Here is a 19,384-nt window from a genome sequence, read left to right on the forward strand (position 1 = left end):
TATTTACACACGGAATATACCTGTTGTAAAAAGTTCCAAACCATATTCATCCAAATTTAGTGCGCTTAATTTTTTTCTCAATCTCTTCACTTTTCAATTCGAAACTAATACATAGGACATTCCTCAACATTCCTGCAAAAAAAAAAACAAATAAATAAATAAATAAGAAAAGATAATGCTTCAAATATTAAAGCATAAAAATAACTCAACAAAATCCTTCAATAAATGTTGTCTAAAACTTAAGATGATAGACTTTTTTGATATGCCATCTACAAAATTATAAGCACTCGTTTGCTCAACAACCCTTCATCTTCAAGACAAGAATCCTATGCCGGTTCAAGAACGTTAGCACTATGCATTTTTACCGATGCTTGACGCCTTGTCTTGAGTGAGCCAACTGCACTTTAGTGAATAATATCAATAAGTAGTTAGCAACTTTTTCGATCGATAGCAGCACTCCCGGCAGGGTTTGCTGTTCATAATCACATGACTGACGTTAACACCATACTACATAGATCGGGGATGAAGAACCTCGAATTTGAATTGTTGCCAATGGTTCAATCAGTATTGATTGAATCACCCAAATAAGAAAAATAACACACAAGCTGAAACACAGTAAACATTTATTTTATGTTTTGGTGATTACGCCAATTTTGCAGTCATTTCAGAATAGCATAAGCACATTCTTCATTGGAGTAAGATACTACCAAAGAACTTGAATCAAATTTGCATTTACCGTTGGCATACCCTGAAAGTGGAGGTTCATGACACACATTATGGGAGATGACAAGTTCAACTGTGACGTTCTAACGCACCGAGCGAACAGGTTTCGGCACCACTTTTGCAGTTTGGTCAACCATGCGGCCGCACTGCAATTAGCCCGGCGCGGTGTGGTGGACTTTTCGCACAATTAAGCTCGCTGCTACATGCTGCTGATCAAATGAGTCTGATCTTAACCATTCGGTGATGTGATCTGGTCTCAGACGGTCGGAAAAATGGTTTCGCGCGCAACTTTCAAACTTCGCCTAGTGATTCTGATTGGAATGATTAAATATCATCTGAAAAGCTTGTGGCAGAAATATTACTTTGGCTACAAGCGACCTAAAGTGCAGCTTAAGTTGGGAAAACTCCGAGGATTAACTGACAAGCTGCCGAACGGTGAACCGTATCACTTCTTCAAGGGCATCCCATATGCCAAACCACCGGTCGGGCCGCTTCGGTTTCAACCTCCAGTGCCAATTCAACGTTATGACGGAGGGATGATTGATTGCTCAGTACACCGGAATGAAAGCATCCAGTTGAATTTCCTTTTCAACACCGTGGCGGGGTCGGAAGATGGCCTCTACTTGAACGTGTACACACCGGAGCTTCCCGATAGTACAAAATCTGCGCCAAACCTACCAGTGATGATATTCATCCATGGGGGCGGTTTTCAGGATGGATCTGGGGATAGCTTTCTCTACGATCCTGTAGACTTGGTAGCTGCAGGGGTTATTGTCGTCACTATTAACTACCGTCTGGGACCTCTCGGATTTTTATGCCTACCCAGTGTGGGGGTCTATGGCAACATGGGGTTGAAGGATCAGCGTCTAGCATTCCAGTGGGTGCAGGAAAACATTGCTCAATTCGGAGGAAATCCGAATAATGTGACTCTGTTTGGCTGCAGTGCTGGAAGTATTGCAGCTCAGCTTCATTACTTATCCAAAAATTCGAGGTACTTAACTGTGCGCGATGCGACTGAGACGTTTGTGAAGATGTCACTCTATGTTGCAGATATCTGTTTCATCGAATAATCTGTCAAAGCTGTACCGGGTTCTCGATGCCGTATTTGCAGCAGAATCCAGTGGCTAAGTCGCGAAAATTGGCAAGTGTTGTGAAGGGCGGCAAACAAATTTCAGACAAAGAAGCATTAGGTAAGAAGATATTCTCTTTGAAACAATCAATTGCAATAGTAATAATTAGTACTATATTTAATAAAGTATTGTATAGTGTAACCTACATTTTGAACTCAGCGTCTCACTACACAAATTAATTTCCGGGATATGGATAAATCGATGATTTGCATTTATTTTTCCCTGTGAAAAAAAATAATCTAGGGTTACTGAAACTGTAATAACAAATTTCGATGTATTCGTGTTAACAGTTTTTAATTTTGAACGTTCAATTTTTCTATGGAAAAATTCTTGGCAATACCAATGAGAGTCCTTGGAAGATACCAATGGAGCTATACAAAAAGAAAATAGAAGTGCACCTGGAGTGATGTTTGAAACTCGTGACTATCACGCCAAGGAAATGGAATCAAATTCCACTCCCGACATACTCACAAAAGTGTGATTTCTTCTTTTGCAAGCGAAATGAAGCCGCGGGTCCCGAGATATTTTAGCGTCGGGGTAAAAATCTTGATAATACAGATAGTAACCCAAGTAACAACTCCATTGCTGATTAGTTTTCTTTGATTTTTATTAGGGTGTTATTACAGCAATAATTAAAACTTACAGTTTTATGACTACTTTTATGAAAACCATTGATGAAATGTTTTATAGTATACTTGAAGATATCCATAAAGCCAGATTTTAAGAGTATCGTAAAACGAGGTGTTCCGAAAAGATGCAGCCTAGTGTACCCCTCAATTCAGCAACATGCTCCAACGTCACAATTGTCTGAACGTTGTCTGTCATCGGTTTGAGGAAATGTACATGCATAGGTAGCAATACGGAGGTTGTCAGAATTAGACTGGATGCGTAGTGATTTGCATTTATATAAGCTACGGTAAATTTCTTTATTAAATGGCTAAAATATAAACGACTCATAGAAAAGTGATCTTTTTCCATACCAAAATCAGAAATTGCCAATAAAGAAGTAAGGGTGGGAGCAATAATAAACTATTAAATTTCCATAAACAAATCAAAAAGTGCATAAATAAATCAAAATTTCCCATAAATAATTGATTTTCGAGCAATAAAAAATGTCGGAATTTCCACAAATAATTCAAAAATTGCAATAAATAACTACATTTTTTCCACCAAAAATGTTTAAATTTTCCATAAATAAATCTGATTTTTCCATAAATAATTTAAAAATTCCCAATTGAAAAACATGAAAAAAGCAATTGAAAATTTAGCAATAAATACGAAACAATGAGTAAAGTAAACCTTCCGGCCGAGTCATGCGGCGAAGCCGCATAGAGGATTGAGGAACTGAGGCGGCAGAAGGCCGCCGAAGTTTCCGAAATCCGACGCGCCGTAACTGCGTCGATTCGGATCTAGGCAATCCACAGATCCAAGAATTTGCCCGGTAGAATGCGAACAGAGATGTTATCTTTTTTTAAAGTCTGACGAGCGTTAGCGAGCTCGGACAGCAAGCGATTGTCTGTTAAATTGCACACATATTTTCAGTCTTTCTATCATTATAGTTCTGTGATATACTATGTTCGAAATTTTTTGTTGGAAAAAATGTAGTTTTTTATTGCAATTGTTGATTTATTTGTGGAAATTCTGGCATTTTTTATTGCTCGAAAATCAATTATTTATGGGAAGTTTTGATTTATTTATGCGCTTTCTGATTTGTTTATGGAACTTTTATAGTTTATTATAGCTTCCACCCCTATTTATTTATTGGCAATTTTCGAATTATTTATGGAAACTTTTTAATTTATTATGGGGCGTTTAATTGGCTGCCTTATTAAATTGAATTGTTTAATTTCTAAATTACTACTGTGTATTTCTAGTTTTCAATTATATTCAATGAATTCGTATGAGGTAGTTCTGTGGTTAGTTGAATACACTATTGCCGACAAAATGTAAGCTAAACGAATTGTAAACCCTGTTATTAACCCTACTTACAAATAAACATTATTTCAGCTTCGAGCTAACTCACTGCTAAATACGAGTTTTGCTACGCGGATTGTCCGAAAATAGTTTTTTGACCACAGAAAACTCGAAGATTTTTAACGATGTCCAACCCACCAAGGCAGTCGATGATCAGGCAAACGCGGTCGAAAACCCGCGCGGCGAAGGAGAGTGCAAATCCCAACCTCCAAGTTGAGACGGATTCACTGGAGGAAAATCACTCGTCCAATTCGTTAGAACCGTCGATCATTGATGTTGATGGAGGCGATAAAATTGAGTGCGGTGGTTGCGACAAACCGAACAGTTACGAATTGTATATGGTCCAATGCCGAGGCTGTGCCCGTTGGTACCACTTCTCTTGCGCCAATGTGAAGCAATCGACGGTTCGAAAAGAAGCCTTTGTGTGTAAACTGTGTGTGCCACCAGCTAGTTCTAGAACAAGTCGCACTACTACGTCTAGTATGCGACAGGCGAGGATTGCCCGGGAACTAGAACGCCTTGAAGAGGAGAGGAAACTGATGGAACGGATGCACGAAGAGGAGTTTGCACTGTAGGAAAAGGCCAGAAAGGACAAGTTCGAACGCGAGAAGCAATATTTAGCCAAAAGGTTTGATTTGCTTCGGCAACAAGATGAGCAAGACGGAACATCGAATTCGGGTAGCAGTCATCGTTGTCAGCATAGTCGTCAGGGAAGCCAAAACCGAGTTCAGGACTGGGTGGATGACGTCGCCAGAATTACCGAAGGCGCTGGCGAGCGTTTACCAGGAACCACCGTAGTCGTCAACGAAAAGGACTTCGACCCGAATGTCATCATTACCAACGAAGGCCACGCTTCATCAACCCCAGTAAAAACTCATGTACCTACGCCACTAGTTCCATTACGTCTGAATGACAAGAGCCAGGAACTGGTTTCGGCTCCGCGTACCACCGGAAGTATTGCGATCGGGGAGACAGCGGACGAGGATTCAGAAAGCGCGATTGGAGCTGTTGGCGGGACGAATCGCCCCAGGATTTCACCGGTGCTGTCATTCGTTGATGTGGTAGGCCCCCTTGACGATCTGCTGAACAATCCGGTTGTGACGAAATCCAAAACGGGCACGATTCCGAAGTTACAGACTCGTCCATCCTTCGAACAATGGCGTTCTCGTACTACCAACAACGAACACGAAAAGGAGCGTGTAAAAGAAAATGATGTACGGAGGCAGCGGGAGCTGGATTTGATCGATCAGCTTAACCGGCTCGAGATGCAGAAAGAAGACGGGTTCCTCAAGAACCGAGAACTGGAGCAGCAGATGAAAACGCGAGAACAAGAACAGGAGCAATTGGTGCTGCAAAAACAACGTGAATTGAGCAAATTGGAACAACGGTTGCAACGTCAGAAGCAGGAGCAGGAAAACTTCGTCCAGCAACAGCAGAAGGTTTTAAAGAAGCGTGATGAGGAACTGGACCGTCTACGGCGTCTGGAGCAAGAATATAGGCAGTATAGGCAAGGTCAAAAGCATCGAGAACTACATCAAGCGCCGACGATAGAGAGTCGTATTCATCAGAAGGAGAACGATGATATAACAACCCTGCGGCCGCAGGTTCTACATTCTGCTGCCGCGATATCAAATTCAGCGGGCCACGGAGAGCCTGCAGGAATTCCTCGCCAAGATGACATCTGGTACATTAGTGGTTATCAACACCAGTCGCTCCCTGCATATGGTAACATCTCGATTCATTCCAGTGGGAATCCGGTAAGTGATGCTTTGCTAGGCGGTACTCAACCGCATTCACATGATGTCCGATTACAACACCGGAGCTTCGACGAACCTAGAATCAACACTCCCGTGGGAGGGCGCTCAGATATTGACATAGAAAGTAGGGCGTTTGCTAGTGAAGTTTCTGTTAGGCCTAGTCAGATACAAAATCCAGTATTGAACCCCTACCTCCCAGTCTCGACTCCCCCTGTAGTCAACAACGTCGCTATTCCTCCCCAATTGGCTCCTACTCCCCAACAATTAGCGGCCCGACAAGTGGTTAATCGTGAATTACCTATATTCGCGGGTGATCCGATTGATTGGCCCCTATTTATAAGTAGTTATAACCATTCGACACACGCTTGTGGCTACTCAGACTCCGAAAACTTGCTTCGTCTTCAAAGGTGTCTGAAGGGAAGTGCCAAAGAAGCGGTAAGTAGTTTCTTGCTCCATCCCACAACGGTGCCGCAAGTGGTTTCAACGTTACAACTCCTGTACGGTAGACCGGAGCAAATCGTCCAGAGTTTGATCGCCAAAGTACGTAACACGCCGGCACCGAAGAGTGAAAGGTTGGACACGTTAGTAAGTTTCGGTCTCGTTGTGCAAAACTTATGCGGGCATTTGAAGGCCATAGGATTGGAAAATCATCTTTCGAATCCAGTTCTCCTCAATGAGCTGGTCGAAAAGTTACCAACAGCAGTGAAGTTCAATTGGGCCCTTCATCAAAGTCAACAGAATAGCTGATACACTCGGATTGGACGGTGTCGCTGAATCTCTCTGTGTCCACTGGACTGGTGGAATCAAGAAAAACTATTCCAATTCTCGGATGGTTTCGTTAGAAATTTCCGGCGAAGGAAAAGATAGGCGGTACCTTGCATCGGAAGTCTACACAGTGCGTAACCTTGGACTGCCTGAGCAAACGATGAAGATCGCCGAATTGGTAAAGGAGTTCCAGCATCTGAAGAACCTTCCGGTTCGGGATTTCGATTCAGCTGTTCCTGGTATTCTTATTGGCCACAACAACGTACATTTGCTGGCTTGCCTTAAGCTACGAGAAGGACGTGAACATGAACCGATTGCCACGAAGACTCGTTTAGGCTGGGTTGTCTACGGAAGCCGACGAGGACCAGAGATCAATCACCCGCATCTGCAGATGTACATCTGCAACAAGCAGGAAGATCAAAATTTGCACAATTACGTTCGTAACTTCTTTGAATTGGAAAGCTTGGGTGTCGCAGTTGTTCCCGAAGTGAAAGGATCGGACGAGCAACGAGCAATGTCGATTCTCAATGAGTCAACGGTGCGAACACCCAGCGGGCGTTTCAAAACGGCTCTCTTGTGGAAGTACGATGACTTCGAGTTTCCGGACAGTAAGCGGATGGCGATTAAGCGGATGGAGTGTCTGGAACGGAGACTGCGCAATAACCCTGACTTGTATAACAATGTTCGAAAACAGATTGTGGAATATCAGGAGAAAGGGTATTCCCATAAAGCTACGGCTGAAGAACTGCAACGATTTGATCCGAGGCGAACCTGGTTTCTTCCGTTGGGGGTTGTGCTGAATCCCAAAAAACCCAACAAAGTACGACTCGTGTGGGATGCAGCGGCCACGGTCGACGGAATAACACTCAACACGATGCTGATGAAAGGTCCTGACCTGCTAACACCTCTGCTACATGTGTTGTATCCGTATCGCGAACGAGAGGTAGCCATCACAGCAGATGTGAAAGAAATGTTCCACCAACTTCTTGTGTGCGAGGAGGATCGTAGTGCTTTACTATACCTTTGGCGGAACTCTGCTGATTTACCATTGGACACGATGGTAATGGATGTGGCGATATTTGGAGCTTCATGTTCGCCAACGCAGGCACAATTTGTTAAAAACATGAATGCTATGGAATTCGAACACCAATATCCTAGAGCTACACTTGCGATAATACGGCGTCACTACGTAGACGACTATTTAGATAGTGTCGATACCATAGACGAAGCAGTAGAATTGGCCGCCCAAGTCATGGACGTCCACGGTCAAGCCGGCTTTCATATTCGGAACTGGATATCCAACAAAGAGGAATTTGTGAGAACAATAGGAGAAGATAATCCCGCAGTAGTGAAGCACTTTACTCCAGGCCAGGAGAGTGACGGTGAACGATTGCTAGGGATGATTTGGCGACCGACAGAGGACAACTTCTCATTTGCGTTAAACTTCCGTGACGATTTGAAAGACATCTTGGCTGGTGACGTTGTTCCAACGAAACGGCAAATACTCAGAATAGTCATGAGTATTTATGATTCACTGGGACTCGTTTCGACGTTCGTAGTTCATGGAAAGATAATGATCCAAGAAATGTGGAGAATCAAGATAGGCTGGGATGAAAAGATTCCAACAAATCTCTTCACTCGTTGGCAGCAATGGCTTATTCGACTGAGAGGAATGGACGAGATTGAAGTACCGCGCTGTTATTTTCCCGGCTATCACCCATCCAGCTACGACACGCTCCAGCTTCACATATTCGTCGACGCAAGTTCAGAAGCCTACGCTGCAGTTGCATACTTTAGAATCGTCGATCGTGGAACTGTTCGTTGCGCCTTGGTATCTTCTAAAACAAAGGTGGTGCCACTCCAACCACTATCAACGCCACGTGCCGAACTGCTTGCAGCGGTTCTAGGAGCTCGTTTACGGAAAACAATCGTAGACGGACATTCGTTGAAGATACATCAAACCCATTTTTGGTGTGACTCATCTACTGTACATTCGTGGATCACATCGGATCTTCGACGATATAGACAATTTGTTGCGCTAAGGGTCAACGAAATTCTCAACCTATCCACACCCGAGGAATGGAGGTGGATTCCAACCCACTTAAACGTTGCCGATGAGGCCACCAAATGGGGCAAGGGGCCTTCGTTCACCGCTGACAGCCGCTGGTATCGAGCTCCTCAGTTTCTGTACGAACCAGAAGAACTTTGGCCAGGAGATCAGGAGACTCGCATAACTGAAACGGATGAAGAAGTTCGTCCGGCGTATGTTGGGAAGCATTCCCTCGGGCAACCACTCGTGCTAGTTGAGCGTTTCTCAAAATGGGAGCGACTCCACAGATGCGTTGCGTATGTGTTACGGTTCGTCAATCGAGTTCATCCGGAATGGAAGACGCTGGGATCAACGGTGAATCTCACGAAGGAAGATTTACTGGAAGCGGAACGAGTGCTTTGGCGGTTGGTGCAACATGAAGCGTATCCCGATGAGGTCAACATTTTGAAATCAAAAAGAGAGGGCCAACGAAATCAACAAAAGAATGTAGAGAAGAACAGTTTGTTGTACAAACTATCACCAATAATGGACGAGCATGGAATAATTCGCATGAACAGTCGCCTTTCTGCAGCCGAGTTCTTGCCCTTCGATACTCGATTTCCAATTATCCTTCCGAAGGACAGCTATATCACCCGCCTCGTTGTTGATTGGTATCACCGCGACTACAAACACGCAAATGACGAAACAGTCATTAACGAGATAAAACAAAAATTCCACATCTCGAAGTTGAGAGGGCGGTTGAGCTTCGTGAAGAAAAACTGCAGCTGGTGCCGCGTATATAAGGCAGTACCAACAGTACCGCAGATGGCATCACTTCCACCGGAAAGGCTTACTCCGTTCGTCCGCCCCTTTTCCTATGTAGGAATAGACTATTTTGGGCCGTATCTGGTGAAAATAGGAAGAGCTTCAGTGAAACGCTGGGTGGCTCTTTTCACGTGTTTAACGATTAGAGCCATTCACTTGGAAATCGCTGCCACGTTGTCTACGGATTCCTGTAAAAAGGCTATTCGCCGATTCATTGCCCGGAGAGGTGCACCATTAGAAGTTTTCACAGACAACGGGACAAACTTCGTTGGAGCTGGTAGAGAGCTGGCAGAAGAGATAAGGAACTTGAACAATGAGTTGAGTAGTACCTTCACGAATAGCCATACACAATGGAGGTTCAACCCTCCCGCAGCTCCCCACATGGGAGGCTGCTGGGAGAGAATGGTGCGCTCGGTGAAGGTAGCACTCGGCAGCGTACCTACATTGCGGAAACTCGACGAGGAATCCTTCTGGACCATGTTAGCGGAGGCCGAATCTATGATAAACTCTCGCCCACTCACATTTGTACCGCTTACAACTGATTCGGAAGAATGCTTGACCCCGAATCACTTCCTTATGATGAGCTCAAAGGGAGTTAAGCAACCTGTCAAAGACCCAATTTGCGAGAAAGCTGCTTTGAAAGACAGCTGGTCTACGTTACAGATGGTTCTGGATCACTTCTGGAAACGTTGGTTGTTGGAGTATCTACCGACCATCACACGACGGTCAAAATGGTTCCAAGATGTACGACCGATTAAGGCAGGTGAACTAGTGATAATTGCAGATGAGAAGCTTCGAAACCACTGGACAAGGGGGCGTGTCGTCCGTGTGTATACAGGGCAAGATGGAGTGGCAAGGAAAGCGGATGTGCAAACAAGTGGAGGAGTCCTGCAACGTGCTATGGCGAAACTAGCTGTGCTAGATCTTGAAAAGGCTGATGACGCTGAAGCGGAACTTCAGTCGTCATGCGGGGGAGGATGTTCCGAAAAGATGCAGCCTAGTGTACCCCTCAATTCAGCAACATGCTCCAACGTCACAATTGTCTGAACGTTGTCTGTCATCGGTTTGAGGAAATGTACATGCATAGGTAGCAATACGGAGGTTGTCAGAATTAGACTGGATGCGTAGTGATTTGCATTTATATAAGCTACGGTAAATTTCTCTATTAAATTGAATTGTTTAATTTCTAAATTACTACTGTGAATTTCTAATTTTCAATTATATTCAATGAATTCGTATGAGGTAGTTCTGTGGTTAGTTGAATACACTATTGCCGACAAAATGTAAGCTAAACGAATTGTAAACCCTGTTATTAACCCTACTTACAAATAAACATTATTTCAGCTTCGAGCTAACTCACTGCTAAATACGAGTTTTGCTACGCGGATTGTCCGAAAATAGTTTTTTGACCACACGAGGTATCTTAGATAATGCGGGTAACTTTGATAGTGCGACAGGCATCGTATAGTTTATCTTATAACTACGATTCCTTCAACCAGTTAAGAAAAATGCTAACGTAGATCAATATTATACAAATGAAAGTTCATCTTACACGTATTTTCATTAAAACCCAGAGTATATGCAATTTTTTGGACAACATTTAAAAATTGTTGATATTTTTGTCATTTGTCAACCTCTTCAAACAATCTGCTATACGACTTCGTTTCCAATAATTTTTCAATGAATAGACTCTTATTCTCGATAGAATCATCATAGTAGATTCCAAATCTAGCCTTCAATCTCTAAGCGAAGTGTGTTTTTATGAAATGGAAGCAATTTTGTAAATTGGGACAAAAATCTCCATTCATCGATAAACGCCTAAAAGTATGCAATGCCATTGTAATTTCATGTAGATAAATCTGTGCTGTTCAAATTTTTTTAATAAAACATTCAAAAACTACCCAAAAAAGAGAAAACTCATCATGAATGTCATATAATCATATGTTGTTGTACCATTAATCATATATTTTCACAAAGATAATGATTTTGCTTGCTAAATTCACTGTATTTTTCACTCAGTACTTCGCAAATTCATTTTTATACGTAAAATTTAGTAAAAATTGATGTTTTTGTACAAAAAATCTATCTGATATATTCCACAAGGCTTCTCTCATCATGTTCATACTCCTAAGATTTCAATCTGTGATTATTTTTCAAGATTTGATGTGTTTTTCATGGCATTATCAAAGTTATCCCAAAGTGAAAATCTGATTCTCGCTCATATGAAAAACTAACAGTCACCTAAAATATTTCTGATTATGAAATCTTTCAAATGCAATTGATTACTGAAACCCCAGTACTTTTTTTTAAGTATAAAACTAGGGGAAATACTGTTACATGGAAAAATATTGAGAAAATTCGCTGAAAAACTATCAAAGTTACCCCGTTTTACGGTAAACAAAACTCTCCGATATATAAACCTTCTGGCATTCATTATTACCACAATAAAACTATTCAAACTCTCACCAGATGACAATCCGTTCGATTGGTAACGACATCTGTTGATGGAAAATTGCGACACTGCTAGGTTTATTGCGGTCATCATAAAAATAAATTTGCATTAGTTTTATTTACGCTAATTATGGTCGTTGCCATATAGAAGAATTAGTTGACGTGAATAGAAAATACTTAATTTTGCTCAAATAAGCAATGAATTGATAGTTTGCCGCCATTTCTCTAGCATGCTTACATAAAAAACTCTTTAAGCTGGGTTTTCTTGTGATTCGTTATTAAATTAACAAATTGATTTCTTTCATTTCAAGATGATAATATTTACCATTTTGGAAGCGCATTAATTTTATGTTTCTGCAACCCCAATATTTACGGTAAAATTGAATGCGTATAAGACTACCAACACTATTGCTATAACTACTAAAATATTACTTAAAATGGTCGCTTTCTACTTACGAATAATATATCCTCCTGAACCTTACGTTCCATCAAAGAAGCATCTCTGCATCTTAAACTGTCATAGTTTTTTTGAAACAAAAAACAACGATTAACCTCTTTCCGAGAATGGAAAACTTTTCAACTAGGTTTTAAAACAGTTTTATTGTTACTCTTAAAGTGGTTTGCAAAACCTCTTCGAGAGTGGTCCTTTTATCCGGAAGATGATCTTAAAGAGGTTATCAAGAGGTAATAAGAGGTTATGAATATCTCTTATTGAGCCGAACAAAACTTAAAATGTTACTTGGGTAAACCATATAGTCACAGCTAGCTGTTAAGGCGTTAGTATTCAGCATGACCGTGCTGAGAGGGGGTTGGCTTTGATTCCCGGTCGGTCCAGAAACTTTTCAAAAAAGAAATTTCCTTGACTTTCTTGAGCATACAGTATCATTGTGCCTGCCACACGATATACAAATGCAAATTGGTAATTTTTAGAGGAAACCCTCAGTAATACCTGTGGAAATGCTAATAGAAGACTAAGATGAAGAGCAAACTTTGTCCCAGTAGGGACATCACTTTTTTATTTATTTACACTAAGTCAACAGGTAATACAAATCACCCCAATGACACTTATACGCCAAGATGAAGAAAGAACGTGATACATTTGGTGCGTGGGCGAATATTATTCGACCGCAGTTTCTTGTGGAGCCCATATTAGACCCGACTTCCACTGATAGCACAGTGCATTAATGACAGACTTGTTAGAATCCCAAAATGGCCGACTTCGGCACCTACTCACGATTTTGAGGGCACAAATCTCTTCGTAAACAAAACCAGCGCAGCTGAGCTTCTCATTTTAAGCTTATTGCAGGTGAGCAAGAACAGAATAATAACATGCATTGTTGTTTGAAGCTTGCTTCTTGAGATTTGTGCGTCTAAAGTTCTTATGCACTGTTGAAGCGGGATGTCAAAACGTTTGTCCTTAATGCACCTTTGTACTTCACGGTTGACGTTGTTGTCTCCCGTCATGAAATTCCAATGTAGATGAAGTACTCCACCACCTTGAAAGTGTCCCCATAGACTAATTTCAAGACCTCGATGTACCAAAGAAAACCATTAAATTTTGTGTGTCCAGTCTGGTACCCAATAATATTCATTACCGTGTATTTTTTTACGTGTAAATTATATTTAGCGTGTTACACCGAAATGGACTAAAAATAAATTACGTAATGGGTACCGAGGATTGTTCACAATCTGCGAACTTAACTTCGGAAAAAATGCGACCATGACGAAGTGTAGGGATGAGTTTGGCTGGAATGTCGTTTCAACGGCTGTCACCCACATCGTCTGGGAGCTACAGAGGAGATGGCGCGTGGACTCGGAGAATGGCTAATTCAGATGCGGTACAAGAAGTTGTCCAGGGGTTCGGAGTCAGCTTCTTAGGTCATACCGCTGCCCTGCGGTCGAACCCTTTACAGCCATGGGGGGACCATAGGGGGATAATCTGCAAACAGACACCCTAATAACAAGGATAGGGTAGTGTGAAGCTGAGGCCGTCTTCTACTACAATAGTAAAAGCTAGGACTACTCTCTCCTCGTACCCACTAAACACATTCCTATGGTCGCCAAACCCTACGTCTCTCCGGAACCACTACGGAGGTATTTCTCAGAGAGGGGCTAGTGCACATCGCACCCTCAAGCTTAGCTGCGTAGCCTGCAGCAACGAACATCGATGACTCGCATTGGAGAGTCCATCACGGTAGCATGCTGGCGCTTGGCCTGTTTCCCGACTGGTCCTCACTACTCCCTTTGTCCTCGGAAGGCGGACAGGGTCAACCCCGCCCGCGTACAGCTGCTTAGCAGACAAAGAAACTGCTTAGCCCGCAAAGGAAGGGTATCACTACCCTTCAGACCCTATTAGATGCACCCAATGGTTGCAGACAGCAGGGTCTGCACCTGCCCCGGCCCTTACCGGGAATCCCTTTCTTCCATTTGACCATACAGGACATCCTGGTAGTCCTGCGTATGCCTCTTGTGCCGCGTATTTCGAAGCACTCCATGTCCTCACTGATAAGGATGCCGATAGGCACCATACCAGTGATGATGCAGAGCGCGTTTGTGACACGGTACGGTTCGCGGTCGCAACCCTCAGGCACATAAGCTTGTAAGTACTTTCCAGGTTCCTTCGGTAGCATTTAGTACTTAGCGCAGTACCCTACGCCGGGTCGTGGCGTCGGACTACTGGGTTGGATCCGAGCACGCGGTTGGAAAAGAGTCTCCGGTAAGGGCCGGGGCAGGTGGAGACCCTACTGTCAGCAACCTTCTGGTGCAGCTGATAGGGTCTGAAGGGTAGTGATACTCTTGCTTTCAGCAGCCAGATCTGGTTTCACGTAGGCATCAGTTCTTGATGTCTGCAAAACAGTTGAGTGCGAGCGTGGGGCTGACCACATTTTGGGAGTTTGTCAGGAGTGGAATTCGATCCCAGGTCCTCGGCGTGATGGTCACGTGCTTTAACCATCACACCAGATCTGCTCCATGAACATGCAACAAACACTCTTATATATATATATATCTTCTATTTTCCAGATATTTTGCTGCGATCTTCCGCTCGTACGTTGGTGAAGTTACAGACAAAAGCGTTCACCGAGCACGATAGCCCACTGGATCCCTACAAATTTTACTTCCGAGCATGCGTCGAACCTGTAGAGACTAAAGATGGTGTCATCGCGGAAACACCGGAGACAATTCTCAAACGAGTAGACTCCTTCAACATGCCAATAATCACCGGATGCTGTGACACTGAGGGCGGTCTGAGCATGCATCTTCTGTTGGATAAGTTGAAAGCCATCAATGCCAAACAGGAACATACCATGATCTCATCCATTGTGAGGGATGCAGACATTCCGGATCGAGCCCAACTGGCTGCCGATGCCAAAAGGCTTTATTTCGGAAGCAAACCCATTGACCGGAACAGTTTGAAGGAGTTGAGTAATCTGTTCACAGACACGGATTTCGTTGCTCATCAAATGGTTTCCACTGAGTGGATTTCAAGGTATCAACCTAGAGTTAAGCACTACAACTATCGTTTCACGTTCGACGGGCAGTATGGTTGTATGGAGCGCGTTCTAGGGACAACGAATATCGGAGGAACTTGGCATGGTGACGACATGTTCTACATTTTCAAGTGAGTATTTGAAGGTTTGTTGAGTTTCCTCATTGACCAATTATTTTTCAGACCGGCGTTTCTGCCTCGTTTGCCAGCTCAATCAGATGAAGAAAAAGTGAAACAAACATTCATACAATTGTGGTCTAGCTTTGCCAAAAACGGAGAGCCTTCATTGGGAGATGCCAAGGCGGTGGAATGGTTACCAGTCCAGTCTTACGCTGGAAGTCAAAATCTGTTCCAACTAGATTATCTGAACATTGACGTCAAAACGAGGATGATGCAAAATCATTGTCGACAAAGATTAGCGTTTTGGCGGCAGTGTATAATAAAGTATAAGAAAGATTTCTTGTGATGATAAATATGAGAACTACTAAACTAAACCAGAGTTTTCTCGAATAAACAAATTAATAAAGTGCAAATGCTTCATTGTCAGTGTCCATAAGAGTTCATATGTAACAGTGGAATGCGTGATAATAAAGGTATCAAAAAGCCTTCCTCGGATATATTGTCTAGTTCTCAGTTTTGAACACATCATTACTTTTAAGCCATAAGTTGTACTCCCAGGAACTAACTGCCAACTGCAGCTTTCTTGGAACATCGGGCACTAATCAGATGTTGTGGCACTGTCTTGTTCGCTTGGTTTCATAATGTTTTAAGCCAACTGATATTGATTCTGGCATCAATGTTGCCGGATTATAGTCCATCATCTGTGAAATGAAATCTGCCAAGGAAAAAGATATAAAAATAATAAAAATTAAAATTAAAAAAAAAAGTAAAAAAAGACCGTAATGAATCGGCTGTATTTTCATCCCGGACGAGCCCCCACGGATGTAGCGGTCCTGCCGACCGAAGGAAGCATTTCCCTCCATGTATCGAATAAATCTAAAGATCAATGATCACCATTGATCTAAGAAAGACCCTTTATTTCCTTTATCCTATATCTGCATCCAGAAAAGTTGGAAAAATCGTTGACGTTTGAACCATACCTTTGAATTATTTATTTCTTGTAAAGTAGAAACATTGTATTCAATAAAGTTTAATTGGGAATATAAGGTTATAAGCACACAGGGTCAAATATTTGTGTATCATTGTGCTTGCCACACAATGTTCAAATTCATGCAATGGCAGGCAAAGAAAAGCCCTTCAATTAATAACTGTGGAAGTGCTCTAAGAACACTAAGTTGAAGAGAGGCAGGAGAGGCAGGCCAAGTTCAGGCCATAAAGAAGAAGAAGAAGAAGAAAGGTAAAAAATTGACAAGTAAAGGACTCAAGAAACAACATCTGTTTGACACTAGTGAACATTCTATCGTGTCAAACATTGGCATCTTTTATGACAAATATTTGAATTTGGCCCTGTGTACTGGGATCTTAACTTAAACCAATGCATTGCAACAGTGCAAACCTACACTAAATTCTGTATCTCACGAACGCATCCAGTTTTTCTAATGAACAAAACGGTTTTAGGCGTAAAATTGTCTGGAGAATCGAATGAAAGTGGTTAAACAGACCGCACGGATCGTTATCCTGCTCATTTTGCCCTAATTCCCCAGTTTTTATTTACTTTTATATGAAACTAGCTCTATAAAACTTATGAAACATGAATGCGGTTTGCTTTGTAGGACTTTTCTAAAGGATTAAGATGTAGAGAATCGATTAGAAGTGATTGCAGTGACCGCATGAATGTATTTATGTTTATTTTACCCTTATTCCCCACATATATTGAGTTTTGTATGAAACTTATGCGTGGTAAGTCAAGAAGCGTCTATTTGGAGGATTATGATACTAGGAATCAATTAGAAGTGGTTGCAGTGACCGCGCGAATGTAATTATGCTCATTTTGCCCTAATTTCTTACATATATTGAGTTTTGTATGAAATTAGCTATATAACTCACAAGAAACTTAATGGGGTATGTTATAAAGGGTTTCTTCAGTGGATTATATAATACGAGGAATCGATTAGAAGTGATTGCAGAATGTAGTTATGGTCATTTTACCCTAATTCTCCACATATATTGAGTTTTGTATGAAATTAGCTCTATAGCTCACAAGAAACATATGAGTGGTATGTTAGGAAGCATTTATTTGGAGGATTATTATACAAGGAATCGATTCGAAGTGATTGCAGTAACCGCGCGAAAGTTATTATGCTTTTTTTGCCCTCATTCCCCATATATATTGAGTTATGTATGAAATTAGCTATATAGCTCACAAGGAACTGAAGGGTCGTATGCTATGATGGGTTTCTTTAGTGGATTATGATACAAGGAATCGATTGGAAGTGATTGCAGTGACCGCGCGAATGTAATTATGCTAATTTTACCCTCATTCCCCACATATATTGAGTTTTGTATGAAATTAGCCATATAACTCACAAGAAACATAATGGGGTATGTTATAAAGGGTTTCTTGAGTGGAATCTATGATACAAGGAATCGATTAGAAGTGATGACAGTGACCGCGCGAATGTGGTTATGCTCATTTTACCCTAATTCATTTTATTAGGGCCCCTATAGCCGAGGCGGTAAACGCACGGGTATTCAGCATGACCATGCTGAGGGTGACGGGTTCGATTCCCGGTCGGTCCAGGATCTTTTCGTAAAGGAAAATTTCCTTGACTTCCTTGGGCATAGAGTATCTTCGTGCCTGCCACACGATATACACATGCAAAATGGTCATTGGCAGTGGAAGCTCTCAGTTAATAACTGTGGAAGTGCTCATAGAACACTAAGCTGAGAAGCAGGCTTTGTCCCAGTGAGGACGTTACGCCAAGAAGAGGAGAAGAGGAGGACCCTAATTCCCCACATATATTGAGTTTTGTATGAAATTAGCTATATACAGGGCATGGCCAAAATGTTTGGGATAGGCAACTTTTTTTCTCCCGCAAAAAATTCAACATGCTGGAACATTTCATAGAGTGCATCAAAAAATCTCAAATTTTGACTGTTTGTCAACCTATTATATGTGCATCATTGGTACAAATTTTGGCTCGATTGATTAATTTTTCGCGAAGTTAGAACCGTTCGGGTAAAACACTATTTTTTCGACAACTAATTTTTGAACTGTCATATCTCGGAAACCAGTGAACCGAATTGAATGATTTTTTTAACGTTTATCAACAATATATTGATACTTATTACGACGTTATAAAATGTAATATTTTCTCACGGCGAGTTAAGTTATACCGGTTTGAAATTTTTACCCATATAGAGGAAAATAAGTCAAATTTACAATATGTACCACACAAAAATTATTAAATGTGTTCTTCCTTCAATCTAAATAGGTTCTTATATATCTGATTAGAGATAACTTGAGAACAGAAGTGAAAATCTTTGGATATCTACACTAAAATTTATTGACATTGACGTAAAAAAATACATTTTTTCGAGAAAAATCCAAAAAGTGTCAATCCATGATAACTTTTTTCAACGTTTAAAAAGTACCTATGTTTTAATAGTTTGTGAAGCATTTACATATTGTTAGTGTACGTTCAAAATTTCATTCAATTCGGATCACTGGTTTCCGAGATATGACAGCTCAAAAATGAGTTGTCTAAAAATAGTGTTTTACCCAAACGGTTCTAACTCTGCGAAATATTAATCAATCGAGCCCAAATTTGTACCAATGATGCACATATAATAGGTTGACAGTCAAAATTTCAGATTTTTTGATGCGCCCTATGAAAAGTTGTTGCATGTTGAACTTTTTTGTGAGAGAAAAAAAAAGTTGACTATCCCAAACATTTTGGCCATCCCCTGTAACTCACAAGAAACTTATTAGTGGTTTGTCAAGAAGCGTCTATTTGGAGGATGATGATACTTAGAATCGATTAGAAGTGGTTGCAGTGACCGCGCGAATGTAATCATGCTCATTTTACCATAATTCCCCACACATATTTGAGTTTTGTATGAAATTGAATATCTAAAACTCACAAGATTCATGTTTTATAAGTTTTATAGAGCTAGTTTCATATAAAAGTAAATAAAAACTGGGGAATTAGGGCAAAATGAGCAGGATAACGATCCGTGCGGTCTGTTTAACCACTTTCATTCGATTCTCCAGACAATTTTACGCCTAAAACCGTTTTGTTCATTAGAAAAACTGGATGCGTTCGTGAGATACAGAATTTAG

The 19,384-nt window shown here is 41.5% G+C and overlaps 2 protein-coding genes across 2 annotated transcripts; both read left to right on the forward strand.

Moving 5' to 3' along the window:
• Positions 1–243: 243 nt before the first annotated feature.
• Positions 244–15,971, forward strand: LOC109426247 (esterase B1). The gene is made up of 4 exons (XM_029872825.2): positions 244–1,714; positions 1,774–1,913; positions 14,676–15,273; positions 15,325–15,971. The coding sequence occupies exons 1-4, from the start codon at positions 996–998 to the stop codon at positions 15,605–15,607; spliced, it is 1,740 nt and encodes a 579-aa protein (XP_029728685.2). The 5' UTR covers positions 244–995; the 3' UTR covers positions 15,608–15,971.
• LOC134288811 (uncharacterized) lies at positions 3,953–6,331 on the forward strand. The gene is made up of 3 exons (XM_062854696.1): positions 3,953–4,231; positions 4,403–5,511; positions 5,575–6,331. Exons 1-3 carry the CDS (start codon positions 3,953–3,955, stop codon positions 6,329–6,331), a joined length of 2,145 nt encoding a protein of 714 aa, XP_062710680.1.
• Positions 15,972–19,384: the final 3,413 nt, after the last annotated feature.

The sequence above is a fragment of the Aedes albopictus genome, chromosome 2, assembly GCF_035046485.1.
Source record: "Aedes albopictus strain Foshan chromosome 2, AalbF5, whole genome shotgun sequence".
In the NCBI taxonomy this organism is placed as follows: Eukaryota; Metazoa; Arthropoda; class Insecta; order Diptera; family Culicidae; genus Aedes; species Aedes albopictus.